The sequence below is a fragment of the Diplotaxodon limnothrissa genome, linkage group LG5, assembly GCF_057381915.1.
Source record: "Diplotaxodon limnothrissa isolate DT_005_m linkage group LG5, D_limnothrissa_male_GT1.1, whole genome shotgun sequence".
NCBI classification, from domain to species: Eukaryota; Metazoa; Chordata; class Actinopteri; order Cichliformes; family Cichlidae; genus Diplotaxodon; species Diplotaxodon limnothrissa.
This window is the reverse complement of record NC_140600.1, coordinates 31,649,256-31,667,612: the sequence shown is the minus strand read 5'-3', so window position 1 is coordinate 31,667,612 and position 18,357 is coordinate 31,649,256. Positions and strand designations below refer to the sequence as shown.

The 18,357-nt window shown below is 39.0% G+C and overlaps 1 protein-coding gene across 4 annotated transcripts in view; it reads right to left on the bottom strand.

The window, feature by feature from the left end:
- Positions 1-740: 740 nt before the first annotated feature.
- arhgef10la (Rho guanine nucleotide exchange factor (GEF) 10-like a) overlaps positions 741-18,357 on the bottom strand; it is a 113,348-nt gene continuing 95,731 nt past the window's right edge. For all 4 annotated transcript variants that reach the window (XM_085353418.1, XM_085353420.1, XM_085353419.1 and 1 more), the window contains 5 exons: positions 17,457-17,614; positions 14,714-14,856; positions 8,678-8,849; positions 4,846-4,968; positions 741-4,261 (listed from right to left, as the gene is read on the bottom strand). In XM_085353418.1, the coding sequence (XP_085209544.1) occupies positions 3,711-4,261; positions 4,846-4,968; positions 8,678-8,849; positions 14,714-14,856; positions 17,457-17,614 (1,147 nt within the window). In that variant the 3' untranslated portion in view covers positions 741-3,710. The remainder of the gene's footprint in view (positions 4,262-4,845; positions 4,969-8,677; positions 8,850-14,713; positions 14,857-17,456; positions 17,615-18,357) is intronic.

The following is an 18,357-nucleotide window of genomic DNA, read 5'->3' as shown; positions in this document are numbered from 1 at the left end:
TGACTCTCAGTGAGTAGTTTATGTTTATCTATAAATTTTTCCAGTCTGTTTTTAAACAGTTTTTCAAGAACTTTTGAGAATTGAGGTAGTAAAGAGACAGGCCTGTAGTATACTGACTGTTAAAGGATATAATCAATGCTTTTCTTCTTCTTCTTCTTCTTCTTCTTTTAAATTAAATCCACTTGTAAAATTGATGCCGTCTTCAGTTTTAAGCCAACAATGCTCTTGGGAAATAACAAGAAAAAAGTCCTGGACTAAGTAGCCTGTGATGTGATGTCTTGGGGGTAGTGGGAAACCACTGAGCACAAAATTAAAAATTACATCAGCTTTTGTTTTCCTCAGTCTCAGTAGTCCCCAAAAAGTTCGGTTTTTGTTGTTTCTTTTTTTTTAAAAAGCCCGGCTTCCAACAGATTAAGCCTGTTATAATTTAAATAACCAAACACAAAATAAAATGAGGTAATTACCCAAATGATGGTATCAAACAAATAGAGGACATTCTGCTGCTAAATCTCAGAAAAGTAGCAACATTTTAATGACAAGCAATATAGTAAACTTTTGACAGCATCCACTGCCCCGTTATTATTAATCAGTCATGTAAATAAATAAAAATCAAGCTTAAACTCATCTTCAATGAAATGCTTTAATTTAGTATATGCACATTAGACAATATTTAGACATGTAACATCGAAGTACTGCAGCAAAAGGAAACAAGCATTTTTTCCTGTATGCTTGTGGCCATTCAAGTGCAATATTATTACTTGAAGTATAATTCTTCTTCATCGCTTTTCTAACCTTATTGACGTTACATTTCTATCAGCTATGATAATATTCTACTCGCCAAAGTAACGAGTCACTGAGATCTGGGAACTATGTGACAACGAAGCCTGTAAATAAGCCAACAAACCTAAGAGGAGGAACTTAGGGTGGATGCATCTTTTATGACGGTAATAATGCTTCACTGCACAGGAAAATTATGCGTACAACGACATCAAAGTAGGCGATGGGTGTTTACAACAGAGGCTTCTTACTTTCAGTACTGTCACAATGTTGTCAAATCTCAGCATCTTTACGTTGTGAGTAAATGTTATCATAGCTCAAAGAAATAATTGTCAAATCTACTTATATAGATCACCACAGGAAGAAAACAATGTGTAAACTGCTTCTTATTTCAAAACGTCAGTAGAGTTGCAGTCCTTTATATAAAATGAAATAGGTTTAGTACAGTAGGACTTCTAATTAGTAATACATTATGTTCATTCTTGAGTATTAACATTCAGTGCATGGATAATACCTGCAGGCCAATACTGTAAGCAAATGAAATGCCAAGGTTGATATGTGATATGAAACTTTTATTGCAGAAATTACATTTATGCTCTGTTTAAATAAGTTAAGTGCCATAGTAGCCAAATGCAACACTCCTGGTTTGATTCCAGCCATGTTTGCTGTCTATTCCCTCTCCAGTCGAGGCAAAAAATAACCCTAAAAACGGCTGAATGAACAATCTCTACAGTTACTGTGAGTTTTGTGCCTTCAGCAGCGTTGAATTTCACATGAATTAAAATATACATTTCTGATGTGACATTTAGATTTACATTTAGATGACAGCATCCAAGGACAGTTTACATCATTTTATTTTATTTTATCTTTTTCCTGAATGATTCCGGCTGACAGCGGGATGTTTAAAACGTTTTTTGGAATCTCACTTGTGAGGAGCAGAAGAAAAGAGAGAATAAACCTCGGTGTGCCTCAGGGAAATACAAAACATGAACTTCATGCTTCTGCGATAAAGGGATAAGATGAGAATCCACGTGTGGTGGAAAAGCTAAGTAGAATAGAGGTGGAGAAAAATGATATACCATAACCTTAACCATCGCTAGGCTTATTGAAAATCAACAAAACTCAGGTCGTAGTCGGATACTTGTGTGGCCTCCACCTACTGTGCCTGCACACCGTGAAAGATGTGCATTGTAAAATACGTACCTCTTGATTTGGGTTCCTCTATGAAAGTCCGTGTTTACAAGTCTGCCAACACGTGTTCAACTTTAAGACGTCTTAAAGGAAAACCTTTCAAATACTTCACACAGTACCACTGAACACTTCTCATACTGTTGGGTGCTCACAAGTTTAAAAATATGTATGGACTCTAAGGACACTGCATTACATATACTTTGTTATCCCTTTGTATTTTTTAATTATTTAAAAAAAAGAGTTTTATATATATATTTTTTTGGTTAAACACAAATTCTGTAAATCAACTAATCTCGAGACATGATAACCACAGAAAAACTGTGAGGTTTCTATACATAAGGAATGACAGGTTGTTTAAGGACGTCTTCATATCCTGATTATAAAATATTATGGACAAAATGTTTGACTAAAATTCCAAATATTTACAAAACATTAGCAAAACAGAAGGAAAACACGAAAAAGTCTCCATGACTTAAAGTCCTGGGTGATATCACTGGTAATATACATCATCACGACCATCTGTTAATTGTATTGTAACTGTATTAGAACATATTTAGTCAGAATCTTCCTCTGTTACTGAAATTAATGGTCCTGTAAACATGAGCATTTGTATTTGTACACAGCTGACAGCAGTTTAGATGGCTGCAGCGCTTTCATTTCATCATTCGTTTGAGTCTAACTTTGAATATTTGAATGTGGCTTCCCACTGATGTGAGCCGAGTATTCGCAAACCAGGGTGCACATTTGTTTAATTATGCTGATAGATGTCAGTGACTAATGAAACACATATCTGGCATTTATAATATTGCGGGAAGATAATACGCTGCTCTGGCACTGAAAAGTTTCATTTGATCAAATAAAACTGTAATAATTAGATCATTCTGCAGTGTGATTATAGATTCTGTAGTGTAGAGTATCACCATCTGTGACTCTCATCAGGTAGTTTTCCAAATCACGTATTTTCTTCTTCTTCTTTTTTTTTTAAAAACACTGTACTAGGATGACTCTTCTTAATATAGGCAAAGTACGCTTTAAGAACCAAGAGTAATTTTTGCAACACCTGCAAAAAAATAAGAAAAATGACATTCTTTTTTTTTTTCTTCCCCCAGAGAGCACCGATTCAGCTTTGAGACACAATGCAAGGTATCGTACATTCACATTGTATGGGATGAGAAAAAAGCTGGCAAAGCTTATAAAGTGATGCTAATGTGCTTTGTGATGCGATGGTAGTCCCCAGCTTTCAGCTCTAAACAGATGGGATATCTCCCACAGGATCAGATAAAAGACGTCCATTTCCAACTCTGCAGAGCATGGCAGATTCCACAAAGGCTGCCTCTCAAACGCGTCGTGTCCATGGGCGCTCACACAGAAATCCTTTGCACCGAGTAGATGTGGCACGGCACACGTAGCAATGATGAGGTTAAATTGTGGCGCATCAATCTTAACTAAGGAGGGGAGCTGTTCAAAACAATCCCACAGCACACACCTAATCTGTAGTGGCCTGTGCCTCTGCTGCAAAGATCACGATGCGCCATCCTGAACATTCAAAGGATCCTATGGGCTGACTTATAAGCAGCATTAACTCATTAGCGTGCTTATTTCACAGGTTCGAACATAACATGCCATGCTCTGGGACAGAGGCACCGCCTTCTCATCATATACTCAAATGTACAGAATTTATGGAGTAGGTGATTCAAGCCTAAGCTATGGAGAATTCTATGAATACACATAAGTTTGCCACATCACACTGTCAGTGGGAGCTGCCATACCATAAGAATATTCTCTAAACCCTCCCCACTTGTCCTAGTACCTGCTGCTGCTCCCTCCTTCAGTCTGCGAAAACCTTTTCCTCCAGAGATAACTGCAGCAGAAATCACCCTGTCCCTGCGGCCCCCATCCCTTTCACAAGTGCGTCCCCGGACCCACATTTCTGGGTCATCGCTGAGCTCGTAGATAGATCCGTCTTCCACGCTGTGCTCTAAAGACTCCAGCGAGGAGTCCGACGCCTCGTCGCCCAGCGCCGTTAACGGCCGTCCGGGCAGTCCCGACGTGGAGCGCAGCTTATACTGCAGCAGAACGCCACGCCCTTTGCCTCTCCCCTCTCCCTGGTAGGAGCTGGAAGGTTGCAGGGATTCCTGAGAGGAGTTGTCACTGCGATCCTCGACTACACATGCAGAGTCTGGGCTCTCCCCAACAGAATCCCTCTTTAGAAGTTCAGGAGACAGAGAACTTGTGGTGGCCGCCAAAAAGTCCACAGGCCCACAGTGGGCATTTAGTGAGATCATTCCCTTTCCTGAAGAAGGCAGAAGACAAAAATATTCAAATGGCATTCTGCTGTAAACAGGGCCGGGGTCAAGACGTCATGAGTTGCATCAATTAAATGTGAGAATAATGCAAGTTCCAATTTCAAATGTATGAACTTGAAATGATTTGAACCCAGCCTTGGATCATATGTCATCAGCTGTTAACTGTGTCAATTTATCATAATCCTACCAATATAGCAGCAATAACGGCAGCTATAGTTTGTGGCATATTTACATATTATTCAATAAACTAGCCTGGAATAAGATGGCCGTGAAGTAAGGGTACTGCAAGTGGGAAACTAATGACCTCATTTCCTTGGCATTATAAACAAAACACAGCCAAGCAGTTTTTAAATTATCCTTCGAAAACATATATACACACAATGATTTGTGTCTTGTCAGCCTAGTTATATTTGCACTGATTCCCACGGTAACAAGAAGAATGTGAAGTGCGACCTCAATAATGGGCAGTGCAGAGTAATTTTCTTTCGAAAAAAAGCACAACTCCTCCATTTTCTTTTGACCTCTTAAGAGGCCGTTCAATCAGAGTCAGACACCCCCTTCTGATCCATACCTGTTATTTTGGGGATGCCCTCCAGTTTGGAAACTGGAAGAGTGATAATTAAGCCTTGAGCTGTGCCCACCCATAACAGCCCCTGGCAAATTAGAAGACTTGTGACTCGCATGCTCTTCTGACCTGCAATATAGAAAACATTGACAGAAAATTGAGTTTTCTTCACCACGTATTGTTACAGAATAACATAGTTCAAAACTCCAGCATGTTATTGGAGATTGTGGAATAAAAATAGACTCCCTGCTGATAAAAAGATACAACCAGACTGGATGGTCTATCTTTTAGAGAATGAATTATGGGCTTTCATTTATTTTAATAATACCAGAACAGTTCAGTCCTAGTATGTCCACATAAATAAGTAAATAAATAGAAATACTTTCATTGTTGATTCCCGGTGTTAGCTTTAGGTAAGGTTTAAGCTCTGTGATCAGTCTGTATTTGCCAAGCTTAACACATGCACAGCACAGCTACCTAGGGCTCTGGGTTACATAAGATTATGAAAAGTTGGATCCATGTTCTTGCTACTGACCCAGTTGAAAGAAAACTCATAGAAGCACAACAGAAGAAACGAGACTGTGAACTCAATATTAAACATTTTTGTCTGCGAACTGAGTGCTTCAGAAATGTGGAGCTACATCGTTTTCACCTGCTTCACAGTCGCTGCACCTTCTATACTAAAACAAACCCAACTTTAACACGAACATGGGTCTGATTTTTAAAAAGTCCTGATGGTGAAAATATGAGTGTGTATACTACATGCTGTAGGCCACAAGTTTGTGTATTATCTGCTGTGCAGGTATGTGTCAGGTGTGTCTCCCCAAAACAATGCTGCACAAAACTGATACTGTGATATGAAGGGGTTGGTGTTTTTTGCTCTGTGACAGTTTTGTTGAGACACAGCCACCTCCTGCTTTATTTTATTTTGGGAAGAGCAATATCTTGTCTTATTCGTAGCTTGAACCTCTGCTGTTTTTTACTGGCCGTTCTTATTAAAAAATATCATTTTCAGCTGCTTCGTAATTATACTAGCTGATTTATTTTTAAAATTGCGGGCTGTAATTTTCACATTATTATTCAAAATATATTTATTTTGCAATTTCTGGGAAGATTTAGAGTGCAAGCGAAGCAGAAGGCATGGGAGAAATGTTTTGCTGACTGTAGTGGAGGGAGTTCCAACTCTCCTGATAACACACACGCACACACGCATCTACAAAAGTTTTGATTTTTGTGTCTTGTTATTTATCTTAACCAGGGCCATCACTGTGCACGTGGACAAGCAGAATTAGCTTTAACTCTTTACCTACTTATTTATTCTCGTCTGTAGTTGATAACACCAGATGTGATGCACTGCAGCAAGTTGTTATTCATTCTGCTACAATTCAGGCATATTTTCTTTTCCTTTAGAGTGTGTTAATAATCCTTTGGATAAAGTTAACTTTGAAATTCTGTTATAGAGCATGATGCAATATTCAACATATATTTTGTACTGTTAGGTTTCCCACTGCAGAGCTGTTTGTAGCACTGCATTAGTGCCTTGGAAAGGATAATTGCACCCTCTTATTGTACATGCACATTCTTTGTTTCCAGTTAACAAAGGACTAAAAAAACATTGTTGCTGTGGATTTATTTTTGCATTCCTTATGTGGTCCCTCAGCTTTTGGCTCCCACTGTGGCCTAGTTATCTATAGAACCATTTACCATAATATCCATGGCAATGATAATTGAATTACACCAACAGTCATTTGAATACAACCAAGAGAATGCTCATTTACATGTGTAGCTGTATTTACACGCGGTTGTGTGTCATGCTCAGATTATGACGATTTGCATGAGTGGCTCAACACTGTTATTAATTAATTAATTTCACTGTGCAGAGATGAATCCTGCCAAGTAAGAAGTTCATGCAGTGTGTACAAGAGGAAGCGCAGTGAGCAAACAGAGCGCAGAGGCCTTTGGATGGAGACGTTAGAGGGTCACAGCAGTTAGTTAGACGTCGGGGGAAATGGCTTTTATCTCAAAACTGTTTATTTGAGCTGTTTGTCTGTTTGTGCTTTGGTTAGAGGGCTTAAGTGAGAGAATGATGCTCATGAACACCCACTCACAGGCTACCATGAAATCTCAAGTTAAGTCGGAAGATGTGGGCACCAGGCATTGTCTTTAGAACAGTGTTACAGAGGGACAATGGCAAAGATTAAGGAGGTATAGCTTAACCTCGAGCAATATTGCACCTCCAATTTTTACAGCAATGTACACACTCCGAAATGTAGTGGGTTTATCGTGGGAGCTTAAAAAGAAGATGTCTCCAAAAGATAAATGTTTCCCTATGATATGTCACTGAGGAGTTTATTTTGGGATATTTTTTTCACCCTAAGGATAGAACTATTAAAGGCATTAGTAGAGAAGAGATCAGCAGTTTTCTCTGCCTCAGAAACTTCTCTGTTGTTTACTGCAACTGGAATTCCCTGTTGAGTATAAATCACATTAAGGGGAGAGGATTAGGGGGTATATCATTACTGCATGTCCTAGCATAAGTCAAGGAGAAACCTAAGGGAGCAGAGACCGAGTGATGGAAAGCAACTATCAGTAATTCATGTGCAGTATCTTTGGTTGTAGAGTGTCGAGGGATCCACTTTTCTCTTGTGAGCTCAACAAATCACAACTTAAGTCAACGATCCTCTTCCTTTTGTGGACCCAGAAGACATGAGCCGCGCAACTCTTTTTCTTTTCACCCTGTAACTTCCCCCAGGGCCAAGTCTTGAGGCTGTGACCCTCCCACAGATCTACTGCATATTTCAAGGGGGAGCACCAGCGCTGGGTGAAGATGACCTCTGGGTCACAGTTTTCTCCAGATACTATGGCCATAGGAGCCTGTTCTCCTTAAAGTCTCCTCGTGAGCGGGGGGGGGGAAGGAACTTTGATCTAAAAGAGAAAGGTTCTGTGCTTGAAACATATGCCTGTTGGTATTCTTTCTTTACACAACTCACAAGAGAAAAGCTTTTTATTCCTGATATGATGGAGTAATGCTCTAAATACATCAATCACACTCTGGTGTGACTCAATAAAAGGACCAAATTTTCTGAATCCAGATGTATTTATACCTCTCCCTTAAGCTTAAAGCGATCTTCAATATTCTGAATTCATGTTACAAATAGGCTAATAGGTGCACAAGCCACCGCCTGAAAATGTTTGAGCGAAGTTGACACTGAGTCAAACTATCATTATCACATTAGACACTTTTAGGTATGCTCTAATTTGTTTACCATAGTTCTTGCTTAAAAAAGGGAAAAACACCCACAGTTGCAGATAAATATTTCATCCATCATGAAGGAAGGTGCACAGGAAGTAATGGGTTCTCTGTGGCATCCTAAACACACTGCAGTGAGAAGTAAAACAGGGGTGAGAGGATTTTAAAGCAGAGTGGAAAAGATGAAAAAGGGAGCATAAGGGAAAAAGTGGGACAAAAAGAAAGTAAAATATTAACTCAAAAAGAGGATAGAGGGGAGGTGCATGTAGAGAAGAAGAGGTAAAATGGCACGATATTAAACAAGCATGGATTTGAAGAAAGGCAAGAATATTTTCAAAGTAATCCTATGTATAAAATCTTTAAGGCTGCCATTTTACTACTGCTTAATGACATTAATCTTTTTTTTATTAATCCCTGTCATTCACCGAGAGACTCTATTATGGCTTTCCAGAGGCCCGAGATGGATACTTATCAGGTCAATCTTGTGAGTGCAAGAAACCAAAGGAGAAGAATATTTCTCTGCATTCTGGAGGAAAGCATCATGTCGTGCAATAAAGACAAACCCCAAAAAATTAAACAGGCATGTACCAGTGTTCTGGAGCGTTGAGCGTGTTGAGATGTTGATTTCCTGCAGAAGTTCCAACGTTTCAGTATGAAAGAGACGAATGGAGGAACCTTCTGAGAATGCCATCCACACCCCTCCACCAGCACACGCCATGTGTGCAACACTGACCAGCGGGTCTGGATGAACTTCAAACTTCTGTCAAACAAACAGTTTATTTCTGTTACAACAACATGTGAAGAAAATGCAATCATCCATTTCATCAATAAATAATATAGAAAACATTTAGAAAACTGAAAGGTTAGCTCTCTCTGGATTCTCGTTCTGGTCTTTCAAACAACAGACATGACTTTTTCTCCACATAATGAGTGGACATCCAATATTGAGGCCTCGGTACAATATTTGCAAGATTTTCAGCATCAACTATAAAAATACAGCTAAAATACAAAGTGAACCAGAGAAAAAATGACAACATTTTCAGTTAGCGTTCAAATTATTGTGGCATTCAATTCAAATTTCAAGAGTGTAGTGTTCATTTTTTTTGTTAAATATCTAAGATAACTGCCGTGGTTATATTACAACTCGATGAGGTCGAAGTAGAAGTCCCCTGAATAATACATTTAGTGTTGCTCTACAAATAAAGTCTAGCTGTCCCTCCTAATTTAGTCATTTAAAGAGTCACTGACACACGGGGCATGTTTTTGCATCATTGCCTTGGCTTCTATCATTTTAAGAGCACAATGGAAAAATAGTTTTGGGCACAGTCTTAATGAGTAGCTTGAAATAAATGCAATGAGCCTTATCATGGCAACACATACAGCCCCTGCGGTCTAAGGCGTGACAAGGGCTGCTTTGGGCATCATCTTGAAACTCATATCACTGTCAATGCACAAGTTGCATGAAGCTGGGCAATTAGTCAGTGAGAGTGACTCAGTATGGATGAGAATGCACCACCCACCCCAACCCAAGTGCACCAGCAGACAGGGATTACCACCTGTTTGTGTGCCCTTGCCAGTGGGTCCTCCTTTGTTTGAAATTAGGGAAAAGGAGAGAAGACTTTGATGTGTTTTCCCTTTTAATTGACTCCTCAGCAGTGGGTGCCTGTTCCACTAGGGAAACAATATGCAGTGCATCTCTACGTTTTTCAAGTGCAGCCATCGAAAAATTAGATATCCATAATAACAAGGAAAATTTCACCTTCAATAAGCCATTGCAATTCAAATATATTGACACGTTTGGAGAGAAAAATTCTGTTGCACTGCATGCGATGTATAAGTAATGCATTCCTCAATATCGAGCAAGGTGGCTCTAAAACGGACTTCCAGCTCATCAATGGGTAACATACTGCGGCGGTTAGACGCCATCTTTCCTGCCATGTGTGTGAAACCACCTGGATGGGATCCTGGAAAAACGAAACCAACACATCAGGCCCATCTGACGGGGCTACAAGGATTCTCAAAAAGTGCCCAAGAATATTTAAAATATTGATTTAATGGGTGTAATAAAATTTACAAAAGCATCGATTCACATTTCAGCCCGCACGGCAAAATCCATTCCATATTTCATCACACGTATACTGTAGATAAAACACAGTGAATGCCCATTGTGTTGTGTCAAATACGAGGTAAGTAAAAGCCACAACTGTTGCCCCCAACCAACAACGTGGTATTAGTCTCCTGAATCCAACGCTGCTTACAGAGATGAGTTAGTCAGTGAAGCTTGACAGTAGTAATGTGCCCTTTCCACTCAGCTCGGCAGTGCCACACTAACAGCAACATCTCCCCTATATTCCTCCCACCAGCAGTGGGAAATAACAGCAGAGCTAAAGCCACAAACACTACAGCTGGTCTGAACAGCTCATTAGTCCTTCATTACACAGGGTGACAAGGTGTCTTTGTCCTTTTCTGAGTGCAAAGTCCACATCTTCACTCTAAGGGCGAAGGAGCTGAGTGGACGTGTGAGTGATAGGCGAAAGTAGGAAGAGTAAGAAATAGTAATGGGAAGAGGAAAGAACAAGGCCTGCCAGTCAGTATTGATCAAAGCCTGTATGCCCACGTATGTCCTACTTTGTTAAGGTCTGGTTATATGGGAGTGACTCAAACCTCCACAGACTGTTGGAGTTTGTGGAGCACTGTAATGATACTGAGACTGGATGTTGAGTGCCTGAAATAACGAAGCCAAGCTTGGCAGTTTTCGAGCAAAATGAAATTTGTGTATGAATCAAAACAAACAAACCGAGCTCTGTTTTACTCTCATAGTCAGATCCCCTACTGCGTGACAAGCTACTAAATAAAAAAATCCCTTGATTGGTTGAAATTTTCTTCATTTTCTAATCAATGAAGGTGTTTCAGAGTCCCGTCGTATTCAGCGTTCCTGCTGCTACCAAACCCTTTCCTCTGGCGTGATGTGAATGTAAACAGGGTTATAATTTTAGTAATTTCGTTGTTTTTGTTTGAGTGAAACAGTTTAATAACAAATAAAAACACTGTTCCCTCCACCCCGACACACACCTTCTGTGTGTGTTTGGTGTAAATAGGGTTGGTCGGTGTGAACATGCCTCACAGCGTGACTGTAGCAATTGTATGTGAAGAGACACAGTGGGTGTGGCGGTGGGGGAAAGAGTTGGTGGCAATCCTTTTTAGGTCAAGAGGGGGGTATTTTTTTGTTGCAGTGCCAACTGAATGACATCTAGGTTGAGCTCTGTTAGTCTGAATACAAGAAAACAAACAGCTGAGAATAACACAAAAGCACACTTCTTAAAGCTATATTTATTTTCATGGCCAGCAGGAGCGACTGCAAGGTCGACTGCATTAGAAAACGCTCCAACTTCTGACTTAAAATAATACATCAATAATTTTTTTCCTGATGAGCATGTGGTCTCAATCCTTACTTTTACATCTTGATTGACAAGTCACTTCCTAACCACGTAGCCTTTGCTGTCACGACCATTTCCAAAAAGTTGTAAAGTGAGGGCTTGCTGTGAGGTAGTTGATCACTCTTACTGAAAAGAAACAGCCTGATAGAGATAGATAACTCTCTAAAGCAGCACCTTTAGTCTTGCCACACTTTATCAACTCCACCAGTCTGAAGCTAGAAAATCTTAAACTGCATAGGAAAACCACAGAAACGGTCAGCACATTATTAGAACCCTTTGAAAGCTGCATATGTAAACATTTAAGCATGTAAATGTTAGATCTGCAACCTCTGAACATATTTTTGTAAATGAACACAAATATGGATTCACTTCTAAAACCTTACAGAACTTCACAACCAACAAGTGAAGTCACGAGGGGTCTACACATTTCAAATTCAGTCTATGCATAAAACAGATGTGTGCCAAATTAGAGGTGTGATTAGTGGGAACTAATGCTGATCTTGGCAAGGATTGGATCTCTGCTTCTGTCTGAAAAAACATTTTAGCACCACTAACAACTCAGACGGCAACGGGCGTTTTGATTAATATAGGCTAGATTAGCATGAAATTTTGCACCGACCTAGATGGATCCAAGAGGTTGAATCACAAATAACGATTAAATGATGATCCATTTTCATAAACAGGGAAAATCTGTTGAGGTTGGGTCATAAACTGTACTTTGTTTTTAGAGCTGAACAAGATAAACGGCGTGCTATCTGAGCATTGAGAAAGTTGTCATTGTCATGCTAGTATTTGCATTTTGGTTAAAATAACACTCATCTTGTTTTCAGCTACAGATACAGCAGTGAAAAGTGCCATTTGGAGTTTCTTTGAACTACATAAAATATCCTTGTGTGATAAAACTGATAGCTGCTTCTGAATTTCTAAATGTGTTCTTTCTTCTATTATTGCTTTCTCCTTTCCTTACAAACATGGTATTTTTAAGCATTTGTCAGCACTATAATTTTCACGTACTCCACTGGGCTAGAGTGAATATAATTAAATAATACAAAGCTGAGAGTCCATACAATTTTGCAAGTGTTATGACAATCCTTTGGGGATCTGCTGAAGGCAATTTCAACACCACAGGAAGTATTTTCTTGTTTACCCAAACAGACTAAAAATGATATATTTAAATAACACTGTGCAGCCAAGGCCAGATTGTGAACATTTAAAAAGACTCTCACGATGAGCAGCAGGGTGCATCAAATGAAACGGGGCACGTGTCCAGCAGAGTCACAGATAAATGATTCAGAAGTACAAATCTCACAAAGTGGTGAACATCCATGTGGGGAAACAATGAAGTGAAGTAGAATTGAGTCCATGACCCTTGAGCCTTGAACCAAGTCACATCTCTTCCTGTAGGTGCCAAATACTTCTTGTCTAGATCCTGGATATGCACCACAGCCCCTGTGAAGTCAGCCCTCTTGAGTCCATATTAGTGAGGAAGACAAGGTTAGCAAAGTAGTAACCAGAGCTGACCTGCTAAGCTCTGTGGGAGATACTGTGAACCAGAACTGCGTGGTCATTCAGCTGATTAAGCTTGTGTCTCTGGAGAAGTAGACTACGGGAAAAAAGGTGAAGGAATAAAAGGAGACACTAGCTCGACTCGATTTTGAAGCATGCTGAAAAAGCAGCTATTTTTGATTTGAATATCCAGATCTGTCACGTGATGTTTCTGAAAAAACCAAAAACAACACCTATAAAATGTATCTTATATAATTCTGATTTTTGAGGAAGATGTTTTTTTTCCTCTACATCAGCAGTTTTATGATAGGCATAGGGGGAACAAAAACATCAGTAATTGCAATTGAAATGAAGGTGGTACATTTTCTACCGCTTTCTCCCCCCCGAAAATGTAACTCATTTACAATGAAAATGAAAAACACTTTTATATGAAATGAAATGAAGTGAATTCTCTTAATTGGTATTGTTTCTGTTTGTTAGTTGTTGTTTTTTAAATTAAATTCAGCAATTAATTTTATATGTCATAAACTTTTATTTACCCAGGAAAGGTTGACTTGGTACACATGCTCATTTAAGCTAACACCCTGTCCATTTATACAGCCATGTAGACTTACATCTGGGAGCTATAATTAAGCAGTAATGGTTTGCAGTTTTGCATCGGAATACCATATTAACATTACCCAGAAGAGTTTGTTTTATGTCATTCATTATTGTGTACCTCAGCTGGAGAAGTCACCCTGCTCTAAACCGCTAATGACGCGCTGTACAGAAGAACACCTTGGAGAATGACTACACGAAAAATGGAAACAATGACAAAGGCAACTAATTTTCTGGAGAGAATGGTACACATTCTGTGCCGCAACTTTGAGTGGCACAGAAAAATAAAACCATTTTCTGAGCAAGAACTCCAACAAACACTGTATGACTCTACAAGGGGTCTGTGTCTCTGTCTATGCAGCAGCTCCAGGCAGTAAATCTTGATTACATCACAGATTAGAATGCTGGCTCTCTAGGATGGCTGCATAAATCTTCCCAGAAAATGAAAGGAGTGTAAGTTTGCATTTCTTCAAATGTTGCAGAAAACAAAAATAGAACAAAACCACTGTAATGTGGATTTTCACTGAACTCATTTATTTGCTCGCGTAACCTTTTGGAAAAAGTCAAAGATAATCTCTTTGAAGTTTATTTCTTAACCTGTTTTTAAACAGCGTCCACATTTCTTAATATGATGGGTAACCGTGATGAGATGCTAAATCTAGATGCAGTTGAAAATATAACATTAACTAATATTTCTTAGAACAAAATATTAGCAGGGAACATAAACGGATGTTCTAACAACTGAATTTTAGCATGCAATAATTTCTCTTCTGTCATTGGCCATGTGGAAATGAGATTTCACACAGACAGGGAGTGACAACAGCTATCAGCTCATCAGCTACTTGCTAACTATATCTGACTTGTTTCAACCAAATACATTTCTCTTTGTTCTATGGGCTTTTTCATAACGCAGATTTACTATCAGCTGTGGAAATTCAACAGTATTCAAATACTAACATTAAGTTTTGTGTTTTGCTCTGTTTTATTTAGTTTGAAGCAATGTAGAAAAATCACTGGCTGTTCACATTTTTAGCAGTTGTATACACTGCCAAACTGTATGTCCAGAGACAGTTTCTTTATTTACCTGTGTGTTGAAGCTAGATATTTCCATGACTGTGACAGAGTTCCCGCAGCTCGCCCACACTGAGTCGTCTAACACCAGCAGTGTCCGAACTGACTCTGTACCCAGGCTTACACATCTACGGGATTTAGGGTCCCAAAGATCATCTGAGGAACAAAAACAGTAACGAAATGAGAAAAAACAAACAAACACACACCACAATGCTCAAAACTACAACCAACATGTGAGAAACCCCTTAAAATCAGAAAAGGCTATTATCACAGCTAGCCTACAGTTATATTAATAAAGTCTGAACACATGCCCCACTTCTGCTGGAGCCCTTTCACACTGAGTAAGGCAATTAAAGTCAATTCTTCCCACTTGTACCACAGCAAGTTAGCTTGGTGTTTATAACACAAAAAAATAAAAAAATAAATATAAATAGAGCTCTTTAACACTGTTGAGCAATTACGAAAGCTTCAGCGGAGAGGGTTCACGGAAGAGATTTGCTTTGTTTTTTTCATTCTACTGAACAACTGTGAGAGAACTACAGGTTGACTGAAGATTGTGGACTTCCATTTGAAATACCACACACTGTGTCTCACCACACACTGCGTCTCGCCACACACTGTGTAACGCCACACTGTGTAGAACAATGCTTACACCCTTGCCACCCATATCCCAACGAGCCTGGTGTACACTTTAGTGCATTTCCTAACATCTTTATCACCAGGTCTTTTGCCAATTAAAAAATAAAACAAAACAAAAAAAACTGAAATTTTGGCTCTCGACACCTCATCCTCGTTCTTTGGTTCATCGGTGTGAAAATGAAGCAGAGTTTTAATCACGGGGCACACACTGTGGCTACCACAGAAGCACATTATAAAGTAAATTACACGAGAATTTCCTTTGCTATGCGTTAATGAAGCAAAATTAGAGAAGAGTGCATCCAACCAGTTAATTAACATTTTGAATTGTTTATTTCTGCCTTTCAGTGCAGAATAGCTTTACAATGCCTTCTGACTTCCACAGGTTAATTGTTTGGCATGTTATAAAGGTCATTTTTTTCACCTTTTCAAAATTCAATCTTGTAAATGTCCCTCTGGCCACTATGGCGAAGCAATGCCACGCCGTTACTTCTCTCTCTTTAACATATGGTCCAATCTTGTTGCAGTAAACCAAACTTCCCTCCCACGTTTTGTGTAATATTACCATCGCAAGAGTACATGATATTCAACATGCACTTCACAGTGAGATAAGCTGCAGAAGCATGCTATTTATTGTCAACAGTTTATTAAATGTATTGACAAAGGTTTCAGCTGAAGCCTTGGTATATCCTGAATGCTGTAGACTCGTTTTCAGACAGCAACATGCTAGTCAGGGGCATAAATCTCTAACAGATGTGCCGAACCCACAAACATTCCTGGGCAACCTCCAGAGCTCTTCTCCTGTCCTCTTTTTAAAAAAATTTTTTTTAATGCAATGCATGAATAGTAATATTTAATCGGTATGCAGCAGCTTGGTGTAATTAATCATCTTTTCTGCTTGGGAGGAGAGAGAAGCACAAGAGGCAAGCAGGCAAGCCTGTTGACATACTGTGGCCAGGTAAAAGGAATCTGGTGATAGAGCTATTGTGCTCCTGCTGGCTGTGAAGATTACAAAGCGCTGCTGAGATGGTGTTAAGCCCCCTTGGCCTCTGCAATGCCTGACTAAACATGGCATGCCATCTACCACATGGTGTAGTGTTATTTTCATACTTTCAGCAGGTGTGAAAATCACTGGGAAAGGGAAGTGTAGCATACTGAGAAAAGTGATTCTATGGCAATAATTTCAAATCTAGTCCTATATATATATATATATATATATATATATATATATATATATATATATAGGACTAGATTTGAAATTATTGCCATAGGAGACATATATATATTACATAGAATAAATCATTTTTATTTTTAGATTATTTTATCTAAACACACACACACACACACACAAATTTGCAGACCAAATTAATGAAACAATTTACATTTGAATACAATAGATGTTTTATAAATACCTAATGAGAGAAAACAGCAAACCCATGTGTACTAATTATTTCACTGCTGGGAAAAATATTATTGTTGATTAACGATCCCCATTAGAAATCAACCATAAAATACTCTTTAGCCCATTTTGGTGTCACGTCTCATTAGGAGTTGACATCAGTGCCATGCAGGTGCCTATCTGTAGAGGCACAAAAAGACCTGAAATATGGGATGACCTCACATGAGTAAATAACCAACAAAGTAATCTAAATTTAATTTGTTGTTAAAAACAATGCTTTCTGCCTGTGTAATTGGGACTGTTTTGGAAAAACAACACACATTGATTTCATAAAGGAGAAAACCTCATTTGCCATCTCTACAGGATATACATGTTTTTTTTAAAAAAAAGAAAAAACAGCATTTTTGGCATTTATTTAATATAAATATGCTTTTCTTTTTTTTTTGCCTGTCCCATTTTGCTCTTTTGCTATCAGAATTATTGTCTAAAGGCGAAGAAAGATGCCCAACGGATATGCATTTATGTTCTGATGTCTTTATCATTTTATACCCATTACAAAGGGCAAACTACACCCAGTGTCAATTATACATCCTTAACTTCCTTAACTAGCACACAGACACACACACACACACACACACTCACAGACAGATAGCCACCCCTCACAGACACTAAACTATAGCCAATCAGTCTATGGAGCAAAGCAGCTTCAGGAGCACCTTACCACTGTTATTTCTTCCATAAACCATCATGGTCCCGTTCCGCAGTCCTGCAAACAGGAAGCGGGAGGAGTGCTTCAGGCAGAGCACAGGGCACCCCTCTGGGTTATGGAGGGTCAGTAAGCATTGTGCTGCAGTGTCCACACTGCCATAGACCAGCACTCTGTAAGAACAACAGCGGCACAAGCCAACGTGATAAATGAGCATCATTTGAAATGACAGAGTGGCTCATTTTCATGCAGTTTGATTTAAGAGTGCACGGAGCATTGAGTATGTGGGACTACTCCGTCTTTCTTGTGTTTGAAATGCCATCTGAACTTTGCTGCATCTTATTGTCTTCTTCAGGATGACAAATGCACATCACATTTGTTTCTTTCTGACTGAGAAAAAAAATGTTAAGTCACATTGGAGCTGACAAGCTGTGCTAAAATGCTGAAATTGTGTTTTTTTTTTTTTATTTATTAGTTGTTATTATATCTTTTTTCCCCTTGCCCCAGAATAGACACTTACACTGAAAAGGAATATGTCAGCATAAACAAACTGCTGACATATCAGTTCCTATGCAAATGACTAACACTAACGTTAATAAAAATAACTAAATTTATAAACATAGGAGTTCTCTCTGTCTAAAACAACAACAACAATTTATGCACTGTAACTGTGACAGGGGACTGAGATTAAACCTATCCCCTATCTCACACAGTGAGGATCAGAAGGTTTATTATTTGAAAATGAAACAGTGATCTTAGCTAAAGTAGCGGTATTGATGCTGTGTTGAGGTTTCATCTCTGATATCTTGCTTTGATGAAATACTGACAAGCAAATCTATACTGCTAGAAATCCCAGGGGACCATCACAGAGAATAATACAGCAGATTATTTTAAAACAGAAGATGTCAGGTATACC